The 19,648-nt window shown below is 43.4% G+C and overlaps 2 protein-coding genes across 2 annotated transcripts; both read right to left on the bottom strand.

Annotated features, from left to right (window-relative positions):
- Positions 1–533: 533 nt before the first annotated feature.
- On the bottom strand, positions 534–5,623 carry LOC124066812 (uncharacterized histidine-rich protein DDB_G0274557-like). Its single transcript, XM_046403581.1, has 8 exons — positions 5,483–5,623; positions 4,533–5,084; positions 4,331–4,371; positions 3,743–4,152; positions 3,089–3,122; positions 1,616–1,621; positions 998–1,362; positions 534–876 (listed from the first exon to the last, which is right to left on the bottom strand). The coding sequence occupies exons 3-8, from the start codon at positions 4,347–4,349 to the stop codon at positions 838–840; spliced, it is 873 nt and encodes a 290-aa protein (XP_046259537.1). The 5' UTR covers positions 4,350–4,371; positions 4,533–5,084; positions 5,483–5,623; the 3' UTR covers positions 534–837.
- Positions 5,624–8,140: 2,517 nt separating this feature from the next.
- On the bottom strand, positions 8,141–18,796 carry lss (lanosterol synthase (2,3-oxidosqualene-lanosterol cyclase)). The gene is made up of 22 exons (XM_046404691.1): positions 18,645–18,796; positions 17,743–17,911; positions 17,441–17,579; positions 17,226–17,334; positions 16,776–16,897; positions 16,401–16,497; positions 15,432–15,567; positions 14,312–14,420; positions 13,944–14,062; positions 13,721–13,818; positions 13,565–13,592; positions 13,206–13,262; positions 12,381–12,452; positions 12,171–12,221; positions 11,894–12,043; positions 11,534–11,630; positions 10,946–11,051; positions 10,780–10,845; positions 10,603–10,683; positions 10,156–10,326; positions 9,871–9,949; positions 8,141–9,743 (listed from the first exon to the last, which is right to left on the bottom strand). Exons 1-22 carry the CDS (start codon positions 18,656–18,658, stop codon positions 9,606–9,608), a joined length of 2,208 nt encoding a protein of 735 aa, XP_046260647.1. The 5' UTR covers positions 18,659–18,796; the 3' UTR covers positions 8,141–9,605.
- Positions 18,797–19,648: the final 852 nt, after the last annotated feature.

Genomic DNA, 19,648 nt, shown 5'->3' with positions numbered 1-19,648 from the left:
ACTGTACTGCACTATTTTATACTATATTATATATTTATGTCTGCATCATTACAATCATTATTACTTATCATTATTACTTTTTAATTTCCCTGCGTATCTGTAATTGTGCTGCTGGAACGACTGGATTTCCCTCTGTATGTAATAAAAGCTTATCTCTTCTTATCTTCCTTTTATGATAGTATAATTGTGATTGGAGGGCTTTCAGTATTTTCATGTGTTGTTATTTTGCTTAAGAAACAGCTCTTATGTTCCACCACTGACTCTTTAAACACAACATCAAGAAAAGGTGGCTCACAAATACGAGTGACCTTGTTAGGCTGGATATCAACATGAGCACAGGTTTGATTAGGCAAGCAATCAAAAACAAGATTAGGAAGGCTGCACAGGCAGTTCCAGTTAGTGGCCAAGGTGTGGCGGAGAAAAAAGGTCACGGTGGACTTTCCCTGAGCAAATAAAGAGCACACCTTTGTTACAGGAGCAAAGAGAGCCTTCAGAATCGTGGACACAAAATGAAATAAAAACAAGACATTGCATTAATTCACTACCAGCTGACATGAGCAGGAACATTTTTATTTTTCTCACAGACACAGTTAGAGTATACAATAATGACTCTTACTGTACACTAACAAATGAAATCCGAAGAAAAACTGGACCACACCATGTAATGAAGTCACGGCACGGAGGATCAAGAGTCATTTTGAAACATCCAGCACAGCCACAAACTGCTTTTTTTTAAGATTATAAGTGAAGAAACATTTAGGCAGTAAAATAATGATCATAATGCATGCTAGGAGGATGAAGGTCTGCTGGCACCAACTTGTCTCGTGGCGTCTTCATCTAGTCAGAGTCGCTGCTGCTGCAGGAGCTGCTGGAAGACTGCAGCAGGGATGAAGACAACACACAGACATCAGCCAATCACCGTCGTTCAGTTCTCGACTTAAGATTTGGAACAAGTTGTTAGAGACCAGTACATCATATTGGAAAAAGTGATTCTTACCCCGTGACTGTCCTTCCCTTTCTTGTGACAATGGCCGTGCTTGTGGCCATGCTTGTGCTTGTGCTTGTGCTTGTGCCCGTGTCCATGTCCATGTCCATGTTCATGTCCGTGTCCGGGTCCATGTCCATGTCCATGTCCATGTCCGTGTCCGTGTCCCTGTCCATGGCATTGCCCTTGTCCCTGGCATTGCCCGTGTCCCTGGCATTGCCCGTGTCCCTGGCCACAGCCGGTTCCATATCCCGGGCCATATCCAGGTCCGTGGGGCTGAGGAGGGCAGTTTGGTGGGACTGTGCCTGGAGGATACTGAGGGTATCCCCCAGGCGCCTGCTGAGGGTGGCCTGGGTAACCCGGAGGGTACGGGTTTCCTACAGATGAGGACAAAAGAGGAATACTTACTTAGTCAATGCTTTATCGTAGAACACGAGCATGTATTTGTATTTGACGGCGGCGGTGTCCTTTACCTTGGTTGTGTCCGTACATTATAAGACTTCAGGTGAAACTACAGAAGCTGAAAGCAGAGAGAAAAGAAAAAAACACTTTAAACAAACCAACACACACGCACACACTGGTTTCCTGTATGAGAAGCTGAGAGGTCTGCACACGATGAGGTGAACTCACTGTGAGCTGGACAGCAGATCCACACACTCAGCCGTCACCTGCTGATCCTTTTTATGTGCAGCCCACTTCTCATCATCAGGCGGCAGAACGTCATGAGCTCCCATCACACTGTGCTTTGCTCCACCTATGGGCGTGGGTGTGTGTGTGTGTGTAATCTTTAACATGCGGTCAATACAGTCCATGGTCTAAGGTAATTATGCACACACCCACACCTCTGAAACTGTGTGCGTTTCTGTTTAAAGATGTGGTTTACAGCTCATGTTTTTGTTTGATTCTGAGCTCATTTGGTCATCTGCAACCTCATGACACCGAAACACCGGAACACATTTTGAGTCTTCTTTCATTGCGTATCTTCAGACATCCCTCCTCCACCCTTAAGAAATTATTTCTGAGTCTTATGAGACAGAACACCATGTTTAAATGTGATTATTTAAATCACTAATGAGGTCAAAAGTAGATCAAAATTAGAAGCTTCGTGAGTTTTTATTTGCTTTGCTGCTGTTCATTTCTGACAATTTTATTTAAATTGTTAACTATGATTTTGTTTGTTTCATATGTCACTTATTTTCTGATCTTTATATTTGGCTCAATTCATCCTCTTCTTTCTCAGGAAGACTGTAGCAACCTGAATAAGGAACAAAGCATTAAACAATACTGTGAAATGCACTTCTGTTTTATCAAGCACAAAACTGATTGGTTCTGGGCCAAAGGTGCAACATGTTTACACTCAGCCTCACCGCCTTGCTGTTGTGCACTGAAAAGAGGAGCTGCTCTGAAGTTTAATAATCATAATACACAAGTCTATGTGTCAGAGATTAAAATGTGTTACTGTGAGACCCGAAAGAGCGTGAATAAAAGATTCATAGCTGAGTAAAACTGGGCTCAGATGAGTGTGTTCTCAGGAGCTGCAGGGTGTGTGACTGGACAGAGCTGAACAAAGGTCTTAATTCAGCGTTCACATGACACACAGTGTAACTATGAGGTCAAATAAAACAGAGAATAAAGAGGCAAAGTTTTGTAGAGATGACCTGCTTTTATGATAAACAGAAGGCAGTTTTATGTTGCAAGAAAATGATACACAGAGTCACAAACCGACGCGTGGAGTTTTTAAAAAGTGTTGGCGTAACAGTTCATACAAGTTATTAAAGTATGTGTGTTCATGACAGCGAAACTTGACTTGTAAATTGCATTTATAAGCAAATATTTGAAGCAAAACAAACAAAGTTCTCAGATGCACACTTTGAATCTTCAAGGTCCAGTGTGAAGGATTCAGAGGGACACGAAGGGAACAAAAGGGAAATTTGTTTTCATCCCATCAAACTATTAGAATTGGTGAAATGTCACCAAATCCTACACGCTGAACCTTTAAAGTGGTCAAATAAACTGATTAGGTTCATAAATGAATGGCAGCAGGATGAAGGTTTCCGGGCGGCAGCTCGTCTTGTGTCTCCTCCCAGCCAGACGTCTTCCTCTAGTCAGAGTCACTGCTGCAGGAGCTGCTGGAGGACTGCAGCAGAGACAAACTCCGTCATAAATTCATTATTTCATGAAATAATCAGTGACACATTAAATAAATGAAATGAGTCATGTGTCTATGAGGAGTGTGACACTGACATATTATCACTTTTTAAATTGACACAGCTAACATGTTCATCTGTTCAGTCGTGTCTGTCCACCCGGTTAATAAGAGATCAATCATCACTAATCACTTTTTAGCACTGGATTTGTTCTCTCAGGACTCCTGGGAATATCTGGCTCTCCAGAAAAGCACTGAATAGCTATAAGAAACTAAAATGCTCAGTGGAGCTGCACAGACTGTGGAACTCCAGTGTGAGTTAAGACTTTACACAATCATCACAGGAGAAAATATTGATTACCGTCACTTTATGATGATCTTGCAGTGTGTTTACCCAAGTAGTGCCTAAATTCTGCAAACTTTCACCACAGAGGTGTTTCACTTTTGTATTAAACTGCATTAGTTTCAGCTATGTGTCGAATTTGAATTTATTTAAGAATATCATTTATGAATAAACAGTTTCTAATTGTATTAAACTAAGTAGTTGTTGTCGATGGACTGTGGTACAGTTTTTACTTCATAAATAACTAAATAAATTCATAGGCTCTTACCCCGTGACATTGCTTTCCTTTCTTGTGGCAATGGCCGTGCATGTGACCATGCCTATGATGATGGTGCCCACATCCATGTCCATGTCCATGTCCATGATGCCCGTGACCATGTCCATGTCCATGTCCATGATGCCCGTGACCATGCTCAGGACCATGTCCATGTCCATGATGCCCGTGCCCATGCTCAGGACCATGTCCATGTCCATGATGCCCATGACCATGTCCATGACCATGCTCAGGACCATGTCCATGTCCATGCCCAGGGCCACAACCTCCATGCCCTCCACACGGTGGGGCTACAGGATTACACACAGGTGGAGCACTGGGCTGGGGAGGACAGGGTTGGGGTGGCACGGGACCTGGTGGACACTGAGGGTATCCTCCTGGCATTGGCTGAGGACGCTGGTATCCTGGTCAAACAAAAGGAGTGGGGCTTATCTTGTTTTTCTTTCAGATTGTTTAGAGTTGGTGTCAATTTTTGCTCCCCCAGATTAAATAAATATAGTTTGGTAAAAGGACGGGGATGCAGTAAAAGTTAAAACTGACTGAGGATGAACAAAAGACAGTTACAACAGGTGAGTTATTTACCTTTGTTATTCCACGACATTTCAGAATTTCAGATCCAAATCCTGAAATGAAAGAAGCCAGTTAATTTGCACACCTTCTTAATGTAAGGAAAGATATAAATACATATATAAGATGTAGATTATGTAGATAGATTAAAGCAGTTGTGAAATGCAATATTGTGAAATATTGGTAATTATGCCCAGATAGCATCTAGTAAACTTACTGAGTGCTGGAGTTCACATCCACAGACACAGCAGTGAACTGACTCGGTTTTTATAGGAGACCACACCTCAGTCGGAGATGATCACTGAAAATGTCTTACTTTGGTGCCATCTAGTGGTCATCTTAATAATGACTCTGTGGCACACGGCAGTGCGCACCAGTATCACACCCAAAACAGATCACACCTTTTCAGATTCAACCAAGATTTTCTCCAGGATGGTTTTAATTTTCTGAAAACAAAATCTCTTTTGGAATAATCAGCTCATCTTCATTCAGTGACTCAAACTCAGAAAGTTATGAAAAACCTCCCAAACCATCTCTGTTTTCATGATTTTTTATTTGATTAGATTATTATTTCATTCAAGGCCATACAATCAGTGAAAACTCAGTTTGTGTTTTACATGCTTTGCACCAAGAATACACATGAAAATAAGGCCCAAAAACTTTTTAAGGTAAACTGTGATCCTTGTGCAGGTAGGCTGATGGGTCTTTTCCCGTCAAGGAGTCTGGTCTTCGTCTAGTCAGAGTCACTGCTGCAGGAGCTGCTGGAGGACTACAGTTGGGATTAACATACAGACAACACACATAAACAAGCAGAACAGCCAGTCAGTGAGAGAATGAGTTCAAGTCTTGTTAATCAAATATCAGTTTTAGAACAGACAACAGACAGCATAGATCTGAACATGCAAGGTAAAAGTTAGCACTTTCCCATCCATGTAGAGACACTAAACCTGCAACTGATCAGACTGTGTTTAAAAAAGGCAACATCCATGTGTGAATGTGTGCAAATACGTGGAAGTGCAGCCTGGTGTTCCTGCACGAGAACATTCGTTCTCCTCCTGGACGAATTACTGTGGGCCGGATTGTGTAAAACTTTCATGCTTCGCGTTTCTGAATTTGGAACAAAGCCCGCTTCCTGTTGTGAATGAATTCCACAATACTCAGTCTTACCCCGTGACAGTCCTTCCCCTTCTTGTGACACTTGTTATGCTTATGGCCACGCTTATGCCTGCGTCTGTGCCGAGGTCCGTGTCCATGTCCAGGACCTCCACAGTGTCCGTGACCACCACCGTGTCCAGGACCACCACAGTGTCCATGGCCACCACCATGTCCATGACCACCACAGTGTCCATGACCACCACATTGTCCATGGCCACCACCATGTCCATGACCACCATGACCACCACAGTGTCCATGACCACCACCGTGTCCATGACCACCGCAGTGTCCATGGCCATGGCCTCCTTGGCCACAGCCTCCACCTGTAATTGGTTATAAATTCATATTCAGCAACTGTGAATGAAACGCATTCAACACATCTGGAAGAACGAGGTGAGGATGAAGCAAAACCGGCTGTGTTTCCTTACCTTGTCTGTTCATTTCAAAACTTCAAACCCTGAAAGTGAAAAAAAATCAATCAAGTCAAATTATTAGAACAAATCCACACAAAACTCCCTCACGCAAACAAAAATCTTTTTAAACAGGAAACAAAAACAAACCCTAAAACCACCTTCACAAAACATTTAAGATTAGAGAAATGCAAGTGTGAAACGGTTTAAGGTGTGACTCAAAATCCTCCCAAACCGACCGTCACCCTGTGCTCAAGTTAGCTACAGACCATCATCATCCTCATCACCATCAGAGTTTTAAAAGTGAACTCACTGTTTGCTGGAGCGTGGGTCCGAAGACGCACCTGTCACCTGCTGCTCCTTTTATGTGCAGCCACACCTGAAGCAGCTCATCGGGGGCAGAGCATCATGAGGCTGGCAGTGCGTACAGTCATGTACATTTCGAAAGATACACAACAGCAGTACTGCAAATGAGTAAGAACAGCATTCACGTTATTTCTAGCGAAAGATGGCGAAATTGCTCGGTCACACACACACACACACACACACACACACACAATGTAACCCCAGGTTCAATGAATATATTTTGTCCTGTGCACTGCATGTTTGACGAGCCTGTTTGTCTGAAACCTTGCACTCATCACGAGCCACTGTGATGTTATCAGGAAGGAAAACCTGTATTTTCTGCTCCGATGGGTGAAAACAGACTCCTCAACAGGCCTGCACACACAAGTCGCTTGTTCACTCAGTGTTAAGGCAGAACTGTGTCTTCTGACTGGCTTTGTGATGCTTACAGGTGTTCACAGATCAATAAAACACAACTATCATTCAGCACGGTGTAGCACACACATCAGTCAACACAAAAACGGGCATAATAACAGGGATAATAAACAAGTAGTTTGATGTTGGCTTTATGTGAGCTCTAATACCAAACATTGGTCTGTAACTGTGATCCCTCACAAGCCATGTGGCACTTGAGACTTGAATGTTTCCTCTTTTACAGGTCAAGTCAGGTCTGGGAGCTGAACAGAGGATCTTTCAGGAGTTTCAAACCAAGTCATCGAGTCACAGGTCATATTTTTAGGGAGCTAGTGCACAAGGGTCCTCAAGGATTCAAGTCTCACATTTATTTGGATCTTTAGATATTTAAGTCTCACATTTAGTCAAGTCTTGAGGGAGTTAAATCCAAGATGAAAGGTCACGTCTGATCTCTGTTCTCAGGTGAAGACTTGTATCTTAGATACAAGATAGGTTTATTTGTCACACACACAATCATACTTGAGACTTGAGACTTGATTCCCTCGAGTCTCAAGTCAAGTTATTGCGGAATAAAGTCTCAAAATTAGTCTTTACGGAGTCAAGTGAGCAAATCAAGTCTCAAGTCCTCATTTGAGCTGAGCTGAGCATAAATCTGAAGTGTACGACCGCAGTAAAGGATAATCATGTTGCTGCAGAAATACTAAAATATCTAACCTAATATTTAACCTTTAAATATGTAACCTAATTTTTACATTTTTTATTTCTCCTTGTTGTGAGGAGGTGTCACCACACAGCTCCACCATCCTGCTGTAGGAAAAGTGTCAGAGGTGAATCAAAACAAGTTTTCTTATCAGATTTCGTAGCAACATGCATAAGACTCTGAACAAATATTAGAAAGCAACGCTGGCTTAACCAGTTTTGTCTCTGAATGCCTTGAACGCCTGCCACGTTCCTGCACAACAGCTACACAAATGAACGCTGTGACTGACAAGAGACTCTCCCATGATGCTCAAAAGCCATTGTATGTACATTACAGACTGAGATATTCACAAACTCATACACTTACTTCATAATCAATGAAGCATCTCAAAACATCATTTACCACCACACCTTTAACTCTTCTTCAGAAGTGTCCGTGACAGCATTAGTGGTCAAAGGGCAAAAAAAAAAAAAACCTGAGTCTTTGGTGACGAATTAAGCTTCCATAGTGTAAATCAGGTTAAGATGAATGGCAGCCTTGTTAGCTAAAAGAAACTACAGGCCTCATTACACCCCAGCCTTTAATGGAACAAACCACAGAGGAGGGATCTGGCTACCAGGACCCACAGACCTGCATCAGATGCCAGGGACGGATCAGGCTGTCTGAGGGGCAGGTGCAACAGTGATAAAATGGGCACCAGCTGTACGCAGTGGGGTGCCAGCATGCAGGGATTCACAAATGTTTTATTATGTGACTCAAATGTTATAAATTCTCCACCTCTGCAATAAAAAACACACAGCGGTCTGTTCACTATTTATTTGCAGGCACATGGAGACCAACTCATGTCAGCATGTAGGGCAGCCTGTACAGCACTGCATCACATTTTGTCCACTAAAAGGACACCCGAGAAGGCACTTTGTCATGTTTTATAAACCAGAAATGCAAACCAAGACGACACTGCATGATTTATATAAACATGGGGGCAATCTCCCCCTTTGCCCCCCTTGTGTCCATCACTGATGTGTTTAAAAACTAAAACGGCATAACAAACTTATTGTATGAATATTAAGGACGACAAAATATAGGCAGAATGTGAACATATAGGCAGAATAGATTCAGGAGGACACCGAGCAAACGGACCTGAGCCACGCAAACTCCTTCTCCACCGTGTTTCTTCCCTCTCTAACTGACTGTACACTCATGCAGTTCTCAGGGTAACAGTAAAACAGTAAACAGCAGTTAACAGTAAAATAGTGTTTCCATTGTACATGCGTTGGGGGGAGGATCAGGGCGTTGCTGAAAAAATGTGTCTTCTCTGCCAACTCTCTCATTCTGATAAAGGTTAACACATCATCGGACTTCCCCGCCCATAAGCTGGGTGTGCTGTGTACTGTGATTGATCAGTGTCAGGTGTTATGAGGGATTATTCTTCTAAATAAAAGAATTGTCTCGTGTTGCTCTGTGCTTGACCGTCTGCTGCGTACAAACCGATGTAACGTAAATTTACTGACGACACATCAAGACACAGAAAAGTTCTTTATTCTAAATGCAAATGGAAGGAAGAAGCAGGGATTTAAAACCAGCGCACATTAAGGGGGCGTCTTGGACAGCAGCAGATTATCACAACAGAGTTTTAAGGAGTAGCTCCGTCTGGAATGTCAACATAAAAAGAAATTCAAAGAATGAAATGTGGTGCGCTGATCTGATGGATCCGACTCAGATGCAGAGCTGAAAGCAGCACACACCAGAACCTGTTTTTATCATCTTAGAAATATTTCCAAAATGCAACCTATTTTATCCTTCAGAGACACAGAGACCTTTTCACATGCCTTCATTCAAAGTCAAAGGCCTGAATTAAATCGATGGCTGTACTGCAAGCTGCTTGAGGAAATCAGGTCAGCAGTGACCTCTTTTGAAATGCTTCTAAAAACAAACTTTAATCTGAGAGCTTTCACTTGAGCTTTTACTCGATTTATACTGACTGACCTTTGCTTTCTGGTTTTATTACTTATTGTTTTATTTGCCTACTGTATTGGTTTTGTACAATCTTTGTACGTGAAGCATTTTGTAGCTTTGATTTAGAAAAGCTCTCTAAAAGTGAAGGTTATGATCATTATAATATGTCCACATTCAGTCACTAAAAGTGCCCCACTTAGAAATGGTGCATAACTTGAAGCCTGAAAGTTCTGAGCCTTGTGGCTGTCGTCGTATTTCGCTTCAGTTGTAGACGGGTTGGCAGATAGTCTGAAGAGGCTGTTAAAGGATTTCACAGCTTCACCTTCCCAGCCAACGGACTGCCGGGGTAAAGACTTGAGAAGCGGCCGAGGGTCCAGACTGGGAAGACGTTTCTGTAGGAGGTGTAGCTGATAGCACAACTCTTGTTGAACACGCCTGCAATATTTTCCTGGGGAGGGAGAAAAATCACACATTAAAGCTCATGTGCTAACTTATCATGTTATTAGCCATATTGTTGGCAGAGTAAGCCAGGTGTGTGTGTGGGTATGTGACATGTAGATAATAAAGAGAGTCACCTGAGGCCAGTCGCCATTGGGCAGCTGCTTGTCAATCAGCAGCTGTACTCCTCTCTCAATGGCCCGTCTGTCAGGGTGCCTGTTCACACCCGCAAGACATTTGATTGAATTTAAATAAGTTATTTTGCTTGGCTTCGGATTAAATCTCACTGTCAACTACCAGAACTCTGGTAAATAATCCCATTCTGACATACAATACATGGGACATAAAATATACCAATGAGACAGATAAATAAATGACTAAAGGCCAAACTCAACACGAGACTTAGTTAAGAACTGCTTTACCTGGCGGCCATGAGGCCTAACAAGGCCCAGCAGGTGTTATGAATCTGAGCTGTGCTGCTCTGAATGTAGCGCCGCTGCTCGCAAGACTCAAAGTTTTCCCCCCAGCCTCCATCTGCCATCTGCTGCTCCAGCAGGAACTGACAAGCTTTCTGCACCTCCACACACACAACCCTGGAAACAGAGGCACAGCAGGGAGATTAAGTACGTCGGCTCGGACCTCATGGGACTCAAGTGCCAAGTGTCAGGTCTCAAGTCTTTCGGAAAGTTTCTGCGCCTCTAACACACAAACACACACTAACAGAGACACAGCAGCATAATTAAGTTTGTGGGCTGGGAGTTAATGGGCTTCCCGCTTGGCTTGGAGGAGCACAAGGTGAACTGTGTGGGTGAAAAAAGATGCTCGTGGTTCAGTGTGAAATGTCAGCGATCGCCGTTTGGAGCTCTTACTTGTCCTTGTAGACGTGACCCATACAAGCAAAGGCTTCGAGGCCAAACCATATTCCATAAGTGAAGCACACGCCCCAGGACCTGAACGTGAGCACAGAAGGAGCATTTCTTTTAATCAAGCACAACCTGTCTATTAGGTAAGATATCAGGCAGTAAAAACAGCAAGTGTAGTCTTACCCTTCCCAGGATCCATCGGGCCTCTGCGCCTTCCTGCAGTACTCCAGTCCTTCCTTTAGAGTGGAGCTGAAGGAAAAAAAATCAACAAAACAGTAAACTGTCACTGTACCGTCACTCACTGTATGTAGAAAAACATACGTGAGTGTGCATGTCGTGTGTGGTGTACCTTATCTCGTCAGCGCGGTGTTGAGGGTAGGCCTTCTGGAAGTGCCTCAGAGCCTGCATTACTGCTGAGGTACACTCCACATAGGTATAATCTATCATGATGTCACCTGTGTGTGTGTGTGTGTGTGTGTGTGTGTGTGTGTGTGTGTGTAAAACAGACAGCCAGAGGTCACACAGTGTTACTAATAAACATCACTACACAACATACACTGAATCCTCTTTTTAACATCCTCTTTCAAACATCATTAAGCTTTTTGCCCTTTTAAAGAAAAGACCTTCAGATTGCAACATTTCCGGAGTGCAGTGGAAAAAGTTTTCCAGCCTTTGAACGTTGGCAGAAATGTCACATTTGGCTCATTGTTTCCCTTTTTCATATGAGCAGATTGAGTAACACTGGGAGTCCTCACGGTGAACTGAGCCCCTTTACAAAACTGCATGTTAAATCAGGCACCAACTCGCACGATGCCGTCATTACGAAATGGACGCTTCTCTAACACCGAGAAATCAATTGAGTGTCTGAGTGATCAAGACTGAACATATCTGGCAGCGTTAAACAGGTATTGACACAAGGTGTTGGCAGCACACCTACCAAACACTTCGGAGGGGTTGAGCAGCTCCAGGAGTTTTCCTCCCCTCTTCGTTTCATATGTGGCAAATCCACCATCAGGGTTTCTCATGCTCAGCAGCTACAAGGAGAAGACGGACACAGGACACGAGACACGAGACGGAGCTGTAACGCTTCAAGACTCTGGCAGAAATCCATCATAAACCCATTAATCAAACAGTCAAACTATTCCTCTACCCCAGCATAACCTCTGTTATGAGAAAAGATGACAGCAGCGGTGTGTTCCTGCGCTTGAACGACCAGAAGAGGCCAAAGCTTACAGGAGAGCCAAGCAACAAATAAACATAAATTCATCTTTCATCCACTGATCCTCTGCAGACTCACCACATTGACAGCATCATAGAGGCGCTCTGAGGTGATGGGCTGGCCGATGGAGGGACAGAGTTCCTGCAGCAGCATCACTGACTTCAGGCCCTCAGCGGTGCAGTCAGCCACGATCCAACCACAGTCACGGGTGCTGAAGGGGAAGCCGCCCTGACGACACGGGATAAAAAGCGTATGCACATGCAGGCTAAGACATGTACTCTTTCAAAGTGTCACTTGTTAAACAATAACTTTTAAAAGTGTTGGGAAGTGGCTCTTGTGTGATACTAAGCTTTACCTTGTTCATTTGTCTGTAGTACTTCTGGTATTCAGGAGGATTCTCAGGTATCTGTTATAGTGGAAAAACTAGTCAGGCATAAGGGATTACAATCAATCAGTCAATCATCATATTACACTGCTTTGATCTTTAGCACACCTGAATCTTAAATAAGCACTGCTAAACACTAAGATATGTATGTAGAATATAAAAGCCTGTAACTGGTGGCACCTGTGTGATTTTGAGAAACTGATGGGCATCTCGGAGGCATTCGGCCAACCTGGGGTTATCCTGAGCTCCAGCCTGAAAGACCCGAACAAACAACTTCTCACAATCTAGTCAACTGATCACAATATGCTATTTGAAAGGCTTGAGAAGTGATTTTCTGTCTTGGCTCATGAGTGAGAAGAACTTTCACATCTCATCTAAAATTAAAACAATCTTCTCTTGGGAGTTTTTACACCTGGGAAAGTTGATATCAAATGTGGTCAGGGGTCATTATTGGGTTTTAACATGTTGGACTCGACACAGTGATGCCTAACCCAGTTTCATGGAGACCTAAACCATGTTATCACTGGCTGAATGCATCACCGACATAAATAACCTCTTCCAACAAAAAACAAGCTTGTAAGCAGCTTGAGAGCATCAGTTAAAGATCTTGTAACCGATGCTAAAACTCACAGGTGAGAAATCTGGTTGTTATCACTGATTCTGGCATTGATTTCTGGGTGTAACTTCGCCAACATAATAAAAATGGCCTTTTATCATCTTGGAAACAAATCCAGTGGGAGTATCTTTTCATCTCAGACTGATGCACAAAAACTCGTACAGACATATACCGACAATATTTCTCGTTATTTGGTCTATTGCAACACCCTCCTTACTGGAATACAAAGACTGACAACGGCCAACAAAAATGCAGCAGACACCTAAGCAGAAAGAACAAATTCGATCATATTACACCTGCTTATAGACTGTTGTAATATGTGCCTGCTTGCTTACTTACATTTACACATTTACACATTGACTTACAAACTTTTACAAAACTATTTTTACCTCAAGGAAAGCCTGCACAGCAAAGCAGGTATCCCAGAGCTGCGATCCGTTGGTCCCCTGTGCACAACAAAAAGGACAAAGTGGTCAAACATTCTGATTAATCTGATACTCTTACTGTAGGACCAAAGTATGGAACCAGCAAGTCAGAAAAGATTTTGTCTCAAGCTCATCCATCAGTTTTAACAACTCGTCTGCACTTTAACCGACTGCTTCCATAGCTTCCACTTCTTCTGGATACCAGAGCTCCAGAACTGCTCCCAAACACGAGCCTGAAGGCTGAGGCATGCTGATGATTTGATGATTTGTCCATCTGTGCATCGTCACTCAACATAGAAAAGGAGCAGAGAACACATTCTCACCTGCATTTTCATTCCATCTAATCCTAACCTGGAACACAGAGAGCTTCCTGTTAGCTGACCAGTCATATACCTTCTTGCACACATTTGGTTATTATTACCACTAGTAGAGGAAGATGTTTGTTCTGTTAATAAGTTGTTAGAGACCGCCTGACTGACCACAGGTAGTCTGGGATCCTGGACACATGCTCCTGAAAGGCCGGAGAGGAGGGACCATCCACATACCAGCGAACCAGCATGTTGATGGTCTTGGAGATCTGAGGAGAAATGCCAGTACTTCGTGATTAAATGTGATGATTTTAAAACCAATTGAAATGAGCTGAATTCAGTCCGTGTTCTCTGTGTCTCATATCTGTGGTTTCTGTGTCTGTGCATACGCTACCGGTCCAATGCTGATACATTTAGTGAAGCTGTCGTCTGCCTGGATGTGTTCATACAGTTCTTTGACGGCCTTCCCTCTCAGCGTTGTGCTGTGGTGGGCTTCGTACACGTTTAACAACACTGTTGGGAAACAGGAACAGAGTCCAGAGGTCAGGGGAGTGAATCACGGGAAACTGAAATCCCCCTCACTTCTTCTTATCATTGTAAAAAACACCCTGTAGGATAATGCTGTCTTTTCACAAATTATGACTCACTTGAGTGTGGAGTTGTAATCACATAAAACATCTGTTGTTATCTGTCAGCTCTTTAGCGGTCAGCTGCCTGCTCTACAGACACTTGCAGCGGCTCACGGTCACGGTGCAGACTTACTGTAGGCGACGGTGAGCAGTGTGCTGTGAGGGGTGTACAGGTCACACGCCGCCACATTGTTCCTCTGAGCAGGCCAGCTAATGGAGCCATAGTCCTGGACATAAAGCTCCTGCAAAACAACGAGCCAACAACACTCAGTTATGCACATGTGCCTCATTTAGCACTCATTAACGCCTTATACTGCAGGACCATTTTCTGCAACTTCCCCACAAGTTTTAACCCAAATTATTCCTCACTGACAGTAAGTAAGTCATTTGCTGGGCATGAATTATGATCTTAACATGCTTTGCTCAGTACTGGCCTTATAATGATATGGTCTGTTCTTATATGACAAACACAAAACTACAAGTTCCCTGTAAAAACTGTGTAAAGTACCCAAAGTAAACTGAAAGATGTTCTTGGGCTGTTTGGAGTATATGCGTGTTTTTTTTATTTCTTCTGACATGTAACACTCGCAGTCAGAGTGGAAAGTCAAAATCAAAAATCATCTCCCACACTGTGACTCAGCCAACCAAACCTGTGCAATCTGATAAGCATTGTGGCCTGAGTCAGTGAGAGTGTGTGAGAGAGAAACAAGAGAAACAACAGGCAGAGAAAAGCTGTGAAGTCAAGCTCCAACATTCAAATGTAGGAACAAGAAGACAAACGGGAGGGGGACTTCAACAAACTGCCTACTGTACTGGAAAACTGTCAAAATAAAAGATAAAGTGCTGCATTGGGCTGCTCCCTCCACATAGTTTCAGGGTGGGTCACAGAACAGGAAAATTCCACCTCCTCCTTCACCAGGGCACAGGGCATAACCAAATGGCCTGATAACTAAGAAATAAAGTGAATAAGAAGTGATGGCCTTCAGAGTCTCAGCTAAACTGAGAGTCCCAAACAGCTCTGGGAGGTCTTAAAGAAGCCAGAACTCTACTATCCAGAGATCAGAGACAAGAATCAGCTCCAATATGGAGCACTGAAGCTGCTCTGTCCAGTGGAAAAAAAACCTCAGCGTTGGAGTGTTATTTCAAAAGAAGTCTTGCGACTGAAGAAAGGTGGTCTTGCACCACAACGCTAAGCATCTGGCTGTAACGTGCTGACTTTGCTGCCCCCTGGTGAGGCCATGTGGTGCCAGCACCTGTCTGAGGCTGCGGACCAGAGCGTCTTCCTCTGCAGCCAGTCGGACAGCGTAACAGTAGCTCATGGGCAGGTAGACCTGACGACAGTGACACCACAGGGTGGAGGGGTGGGCTGGCATCCACGTGGGGAACAGCCTGGAACAGACAAAATGAAGGACATCACCCCTGAACTGAAACATTTTGAGTCTTCATGAAACTGTGGCCAAGATATTCTGCTGCGCTGCTCTGTGTGAGTAATTGTCAGAACATAAACAGCAGTGACTCGGTCGACTCTCACTTCATGAAAGCGTTTACTGTTTTAAACACTTGTTGTGTGGTCTTGGTGTGTGTGTGTGTGTGTGTGTGTGGAGTGAAAAAAAGGGATCACTTAGATTTCCAGCAAGAGCGGACGAAGGAAAAGGAGAGGCTGTTCACTCTACGGATAAAATGCATCATCCCACGGCTAAAATGTGGAATTCAACATAAATAAAAACAATTAATACAAAATGTCATTTTCTTTTCCTCGTCTCTCACTGCTGTATTATATGCACTAAAAAACAGAATTGTAAATTTCAAATATGTTAAAACATCTGCATCACTTATGGAAACAGACTCTGCGTGCATAATAAGCTTTTTAGTGATAATGTGTATTATTGCTTTTTGTACACATGAATGTTTGCCTAACAAAGATCCCGTGGGTCCAAACATGGCATCACTAAACTTTTTAGGAGGTTGCAGCTTTCAGTGTATGCGCAACTTCTACTTTTTCCTTGTTAGCATGGGCGCATGGCTGCATGAAGAAGGACGAGAGCACCACCTAGAGGAAAAGCAAGACATCACACTTTAATGTCACGCATGACTTTAAAAGTAATCCCGTTTCTGTAGTGGAGGCGACCTAGTTGGTGTTTTCTCTAACCTCAGGTGAGATCCTGAAGCTTTTTCTGAGCACTCGAGGCATGAATGATGGCGGATGAGGACATCCAACTTACCACATCTCTGGTAGCAGTGTGTTCATTCCCTCCCAGCTGTAGACATTTAAAATGGAGAGCCAGAATTTACCCCACGAGGGAATCCCCACAGCACCGCCTGCAGGGCATAAAGAACACAGACGGCTCTTAGTGTGAAGCCATTACCCTAAACAACACACACTGTTTGCTATACGCGTGACCTAAAGCTCACATTAAAAGCCTTTATTAAACACAAAGCAGTAACACTTTCTGCGTTATTATAATCAGTATTTAGTGCTGGCTGTAAGTACTTCTGTGTGTTTATTTGTTTATTTAAAGGATCCTCGTTAGGTGATGGCAGATTTATTAATAACTGACGCTTTGTTTTATGGACCAGTTCGACTTATTTCCTCCCACCTTTGCTGTGCAGGTTGTTTCTGGCTCGAACCATATCTGGATCATCAGGACCGACTCCCAGGATCCTCAGTGAGGTGTAACTCAGCGCTGTGCCAAAGACGGTCGACTTGTCTTCAATGTGTCTGAAGAAGAACAAAACATATCCACCATGCTGCTGTAATCAGTCTGATCCTGTATGTTTTTAGATGTTTGGCCTGTGAATATATATATAATATATATATATTAGTCCCATAACTGGGAAATTACAGCGTTACAGCAGCAAACAGGATATAGAGGGTGCAAAGCATGCAGGGATGAGGATGTGCGTTCAAAAAAGAATAAATACACAGGAAACAAGTACCTGCATCTGTACACAGTACAGAAAAGAAAAAGACTATTTACACTAGAGTCCTGTTACAGTGACTTGACTCAGAAGCACAAAAACATGAAATCATGGCACTGTTGACTTACAGACCCCAGCCTCCATCCGGCAGCTGCACGGAGCGCAGGTACCGCACCATCTCTTTCTTCCAGGCCTCAGCTAGCGGGATCTTAGCCACATGGCACGTAATCAGGAGGCCTGCAGCACAGACACGGACACCCATCTGCATGAAATCCTCTGCTGCTAAATGAAACGCCTGATTACAGGGTTTAAATGGAGGAGGAGGAGGAAGAGCTGGCGTTACCTGGGAGCAGGAAGAGAGGCCCACCGTAGTCCCCCGCCCAGTGACCGTCCTCAGCCTGGAGGTGACTGTAGAAGTTCATCCCTTTCAGAGCTGCATCTGCAGCCGTGTGGGCAGCGGGGGAGTCAGACACAAACTTACCCTGTGGGGAAAACTGGTGATTAGATTTCTCGTCTGATAATGTACGGCGACATGTGAAATCATTCTATACGGACTTTATTCTCACTCCGTAAACTGTTCAAACTCCTCCGACAGAATCGCACCATCGACTCAATCAGGACTGAATTTCACTGTTCAAAGCCTACCGTGTCCAAGCCGAGAGAACAGGCTTCCACCATCGTCTGCTCTCTGTCTGGGGTGTCCCGATCGTCCACGTAGCGCCAAGTCTGCCTGCCCTCGACGTTAGTCAGCCTCCAGCGGCTCAGGTCCGTGGCTGGCTCCGTCTTGTACGGCCCCCCTCGCCTCCGCAGGTGCCTGACAGGTAGAGCCACAGTGTGAACATCAGATCAGATTCTATTTCACATGTGGGGTGTTATCAAATCTCACAAAACAGATGGTGTTAATACCAACGCTGTACTCATCACATGATCGTGATCATCTCACATCATCATAACAAAAAAGCTATTAAACTTTAATAAACTTTATTTTAATTGTAAGAATGTTCATAAACAGGTGGAAAAAGATGTCAGATCTTTATTTAAGTGAGCGTACAGCCAAACCACAATGTAAAAAATACAAAACTGTGGTTTAGTTCAGGTGCCATGCTGAAGTGGAGGGACATTTATGTACACTGTGGGTTGTTTTAGCTACAATAACGCATCATATAAGTACACAAACTATATTATATTACTTTGTGTGGTGTTTTTATGTAAAATTTGTATACATTTTAATGCAACTGAGAACTGCAGCTGCAGTTTATTATTTTAATGACAAGACTTCAGTTTGAAATATCGTGAAGAAGGTTCACGTAGTATGTTAATTTGAAGTACTAAAATAAACATAAGCTGAACTGAATACATGCAGCGTATTGTACTGCAGACTGAGAGAAAAACTTTCCCACCTGACAGAATCAATCTAACTTTTACGTCAGTGTTCACACCTTGCCTCTGTGTTGACACAAATGTAACTACCTCACGTCGTCATTATTATTACACAAAACGAGTATTTTCCTGGCAGCACTACTCGTTAAATAAAACAAAATACTCACGTTCCCTCAGTCATATCGATTACTGACAGGCACAAAGTTAAATCCTCCGCTGAAGCACATCAGTTCTTTTCTTTTCAGCTCCTCTTCGGCCTCTGCCCCCCTTCTGCTCTCCTCATGGGATTTGTAGTTCTTTGAGGTCGGCGGGTTCATCGTTCAAGAGCAGTTCACACTCCATTTCCCGGCAGCCTTCGCGGTGCCGTCCGAGTGATTCTCTGCATGGAGAGACATGAGCAGAGACTCGGCTGTCCAATCACAAATCGGTTGGGCGGGGACAGGGGCGGCTCTGTCGTGAGGTCCTCCAATCAGAGCCTTCCTACGACAAACACCACACATGTGCTCACGTATTGATTAAAAGGACAGGTTTCCACAAAAAAGTATTTGTTTATTTTATTTTATGTCTGTATTTGTTGTCAGATATTTTCAAATTAGAAATGCAAAGTCAGTGATCTAAGAATCAGAACAGGAGTCAGGATCTTGGCTGTGCTTTCAGATTCTTTAATTAATTCAAAAACACCTTTGCAAAGCTGCAGAATCATTTGTTAAAAGGTTCTCCTTAGTCAGTTTGATCCATGATGCACTGAGCTCTTTCTTCCTCTCCCTTTTCTTCTTCTTGAATTTCCCTCAGGATCAATGAAGTATCTATCCATCCATCCATCTATCTATCTATCCATCCATCCATCCATCTATCTATCTATCTATCTATCCATCTATCTGCCGCTGCACAGATTTATGTTCCATTAATGCATGTTACCAACTCAACTTTGTCCTGGAGTCCTTGTGCTTTCTCGTCTCGCAGGTTAGGTGAAGATTATGAAACTCAACTTAAACTAACACTTATTTTCATTCATCAGTGAATCTGTCTCTTATGTTTGACTAAATGATTAGCTGTTAAGCTGTCTTTTTATGGAGTCCGAAGTGATGGCTGGAGATTTTTAGTTTCGTCCAACAAGAAGTTAAACACACACATGGAGAAGAGAACAGAGAGACAAAGTTTGGTAGAGATG

The sequence above is a fragment of the Scatophagus argus genome, chromosome 11 (assembly GCF_020382885.2).
Source record: "Scatophagus argus isolate fScaArg1 chromosome 11, fScaArg1.pri, whole genome shotgun sequence".
Lineage (NCBI taxonomy): Eukaryota > Metazoa > Chordata > Actinopteri > Scatophagidae > Scatophagus > Scatophagus argus.
The sequence above is the reverse complement of the archived record's forward strand: the minus strand, read 5'-3'. Positions and strand labels throughout refer to the sequence as shown.

What these genes read in the sequence shown, in the direction of transcription:
- lss (XM_046404691.1), bottom strand. An exon ending in CCGGATGGAGGCTGGGGTCT is followed by an intron (nt 16,898 to 17,225) that starts GTAAGTCAACAG and finishes GTTCTTCTTCAG; the next exon opens with ACACATTGAAGACAAGTCGA. An exon ending in TGGTCCGCAGCCTCAGACAG is followed by an intron (nt 14,421 to 15,431) that starts GTGCTGGCACCA and finishes GTTGTTTTGCAG; the next exon opens with GAGCTTTATGTCCAGGACTA.
- LOC124066812 (XM_046403581.1), bottom strand. An exon ending in AAGGAAAGCAATGTCACGGG is followed by an intron (nt 3,123 to 3,742) that starts GTAAGAGCCTAT and finishes TCTCTGCTGCAG; the next exon opens with TCCTCCAGCAGCTCCTGCAG. An exon ending in AAGGGAAGGACAGTCACGGG is followed by an intron (nt 877 to 997) that starts GTAAGAATCACT and finishes TCCCTGCTGCAG; the next exon opens with TCTTCCAGCAGCTCCTGCAG.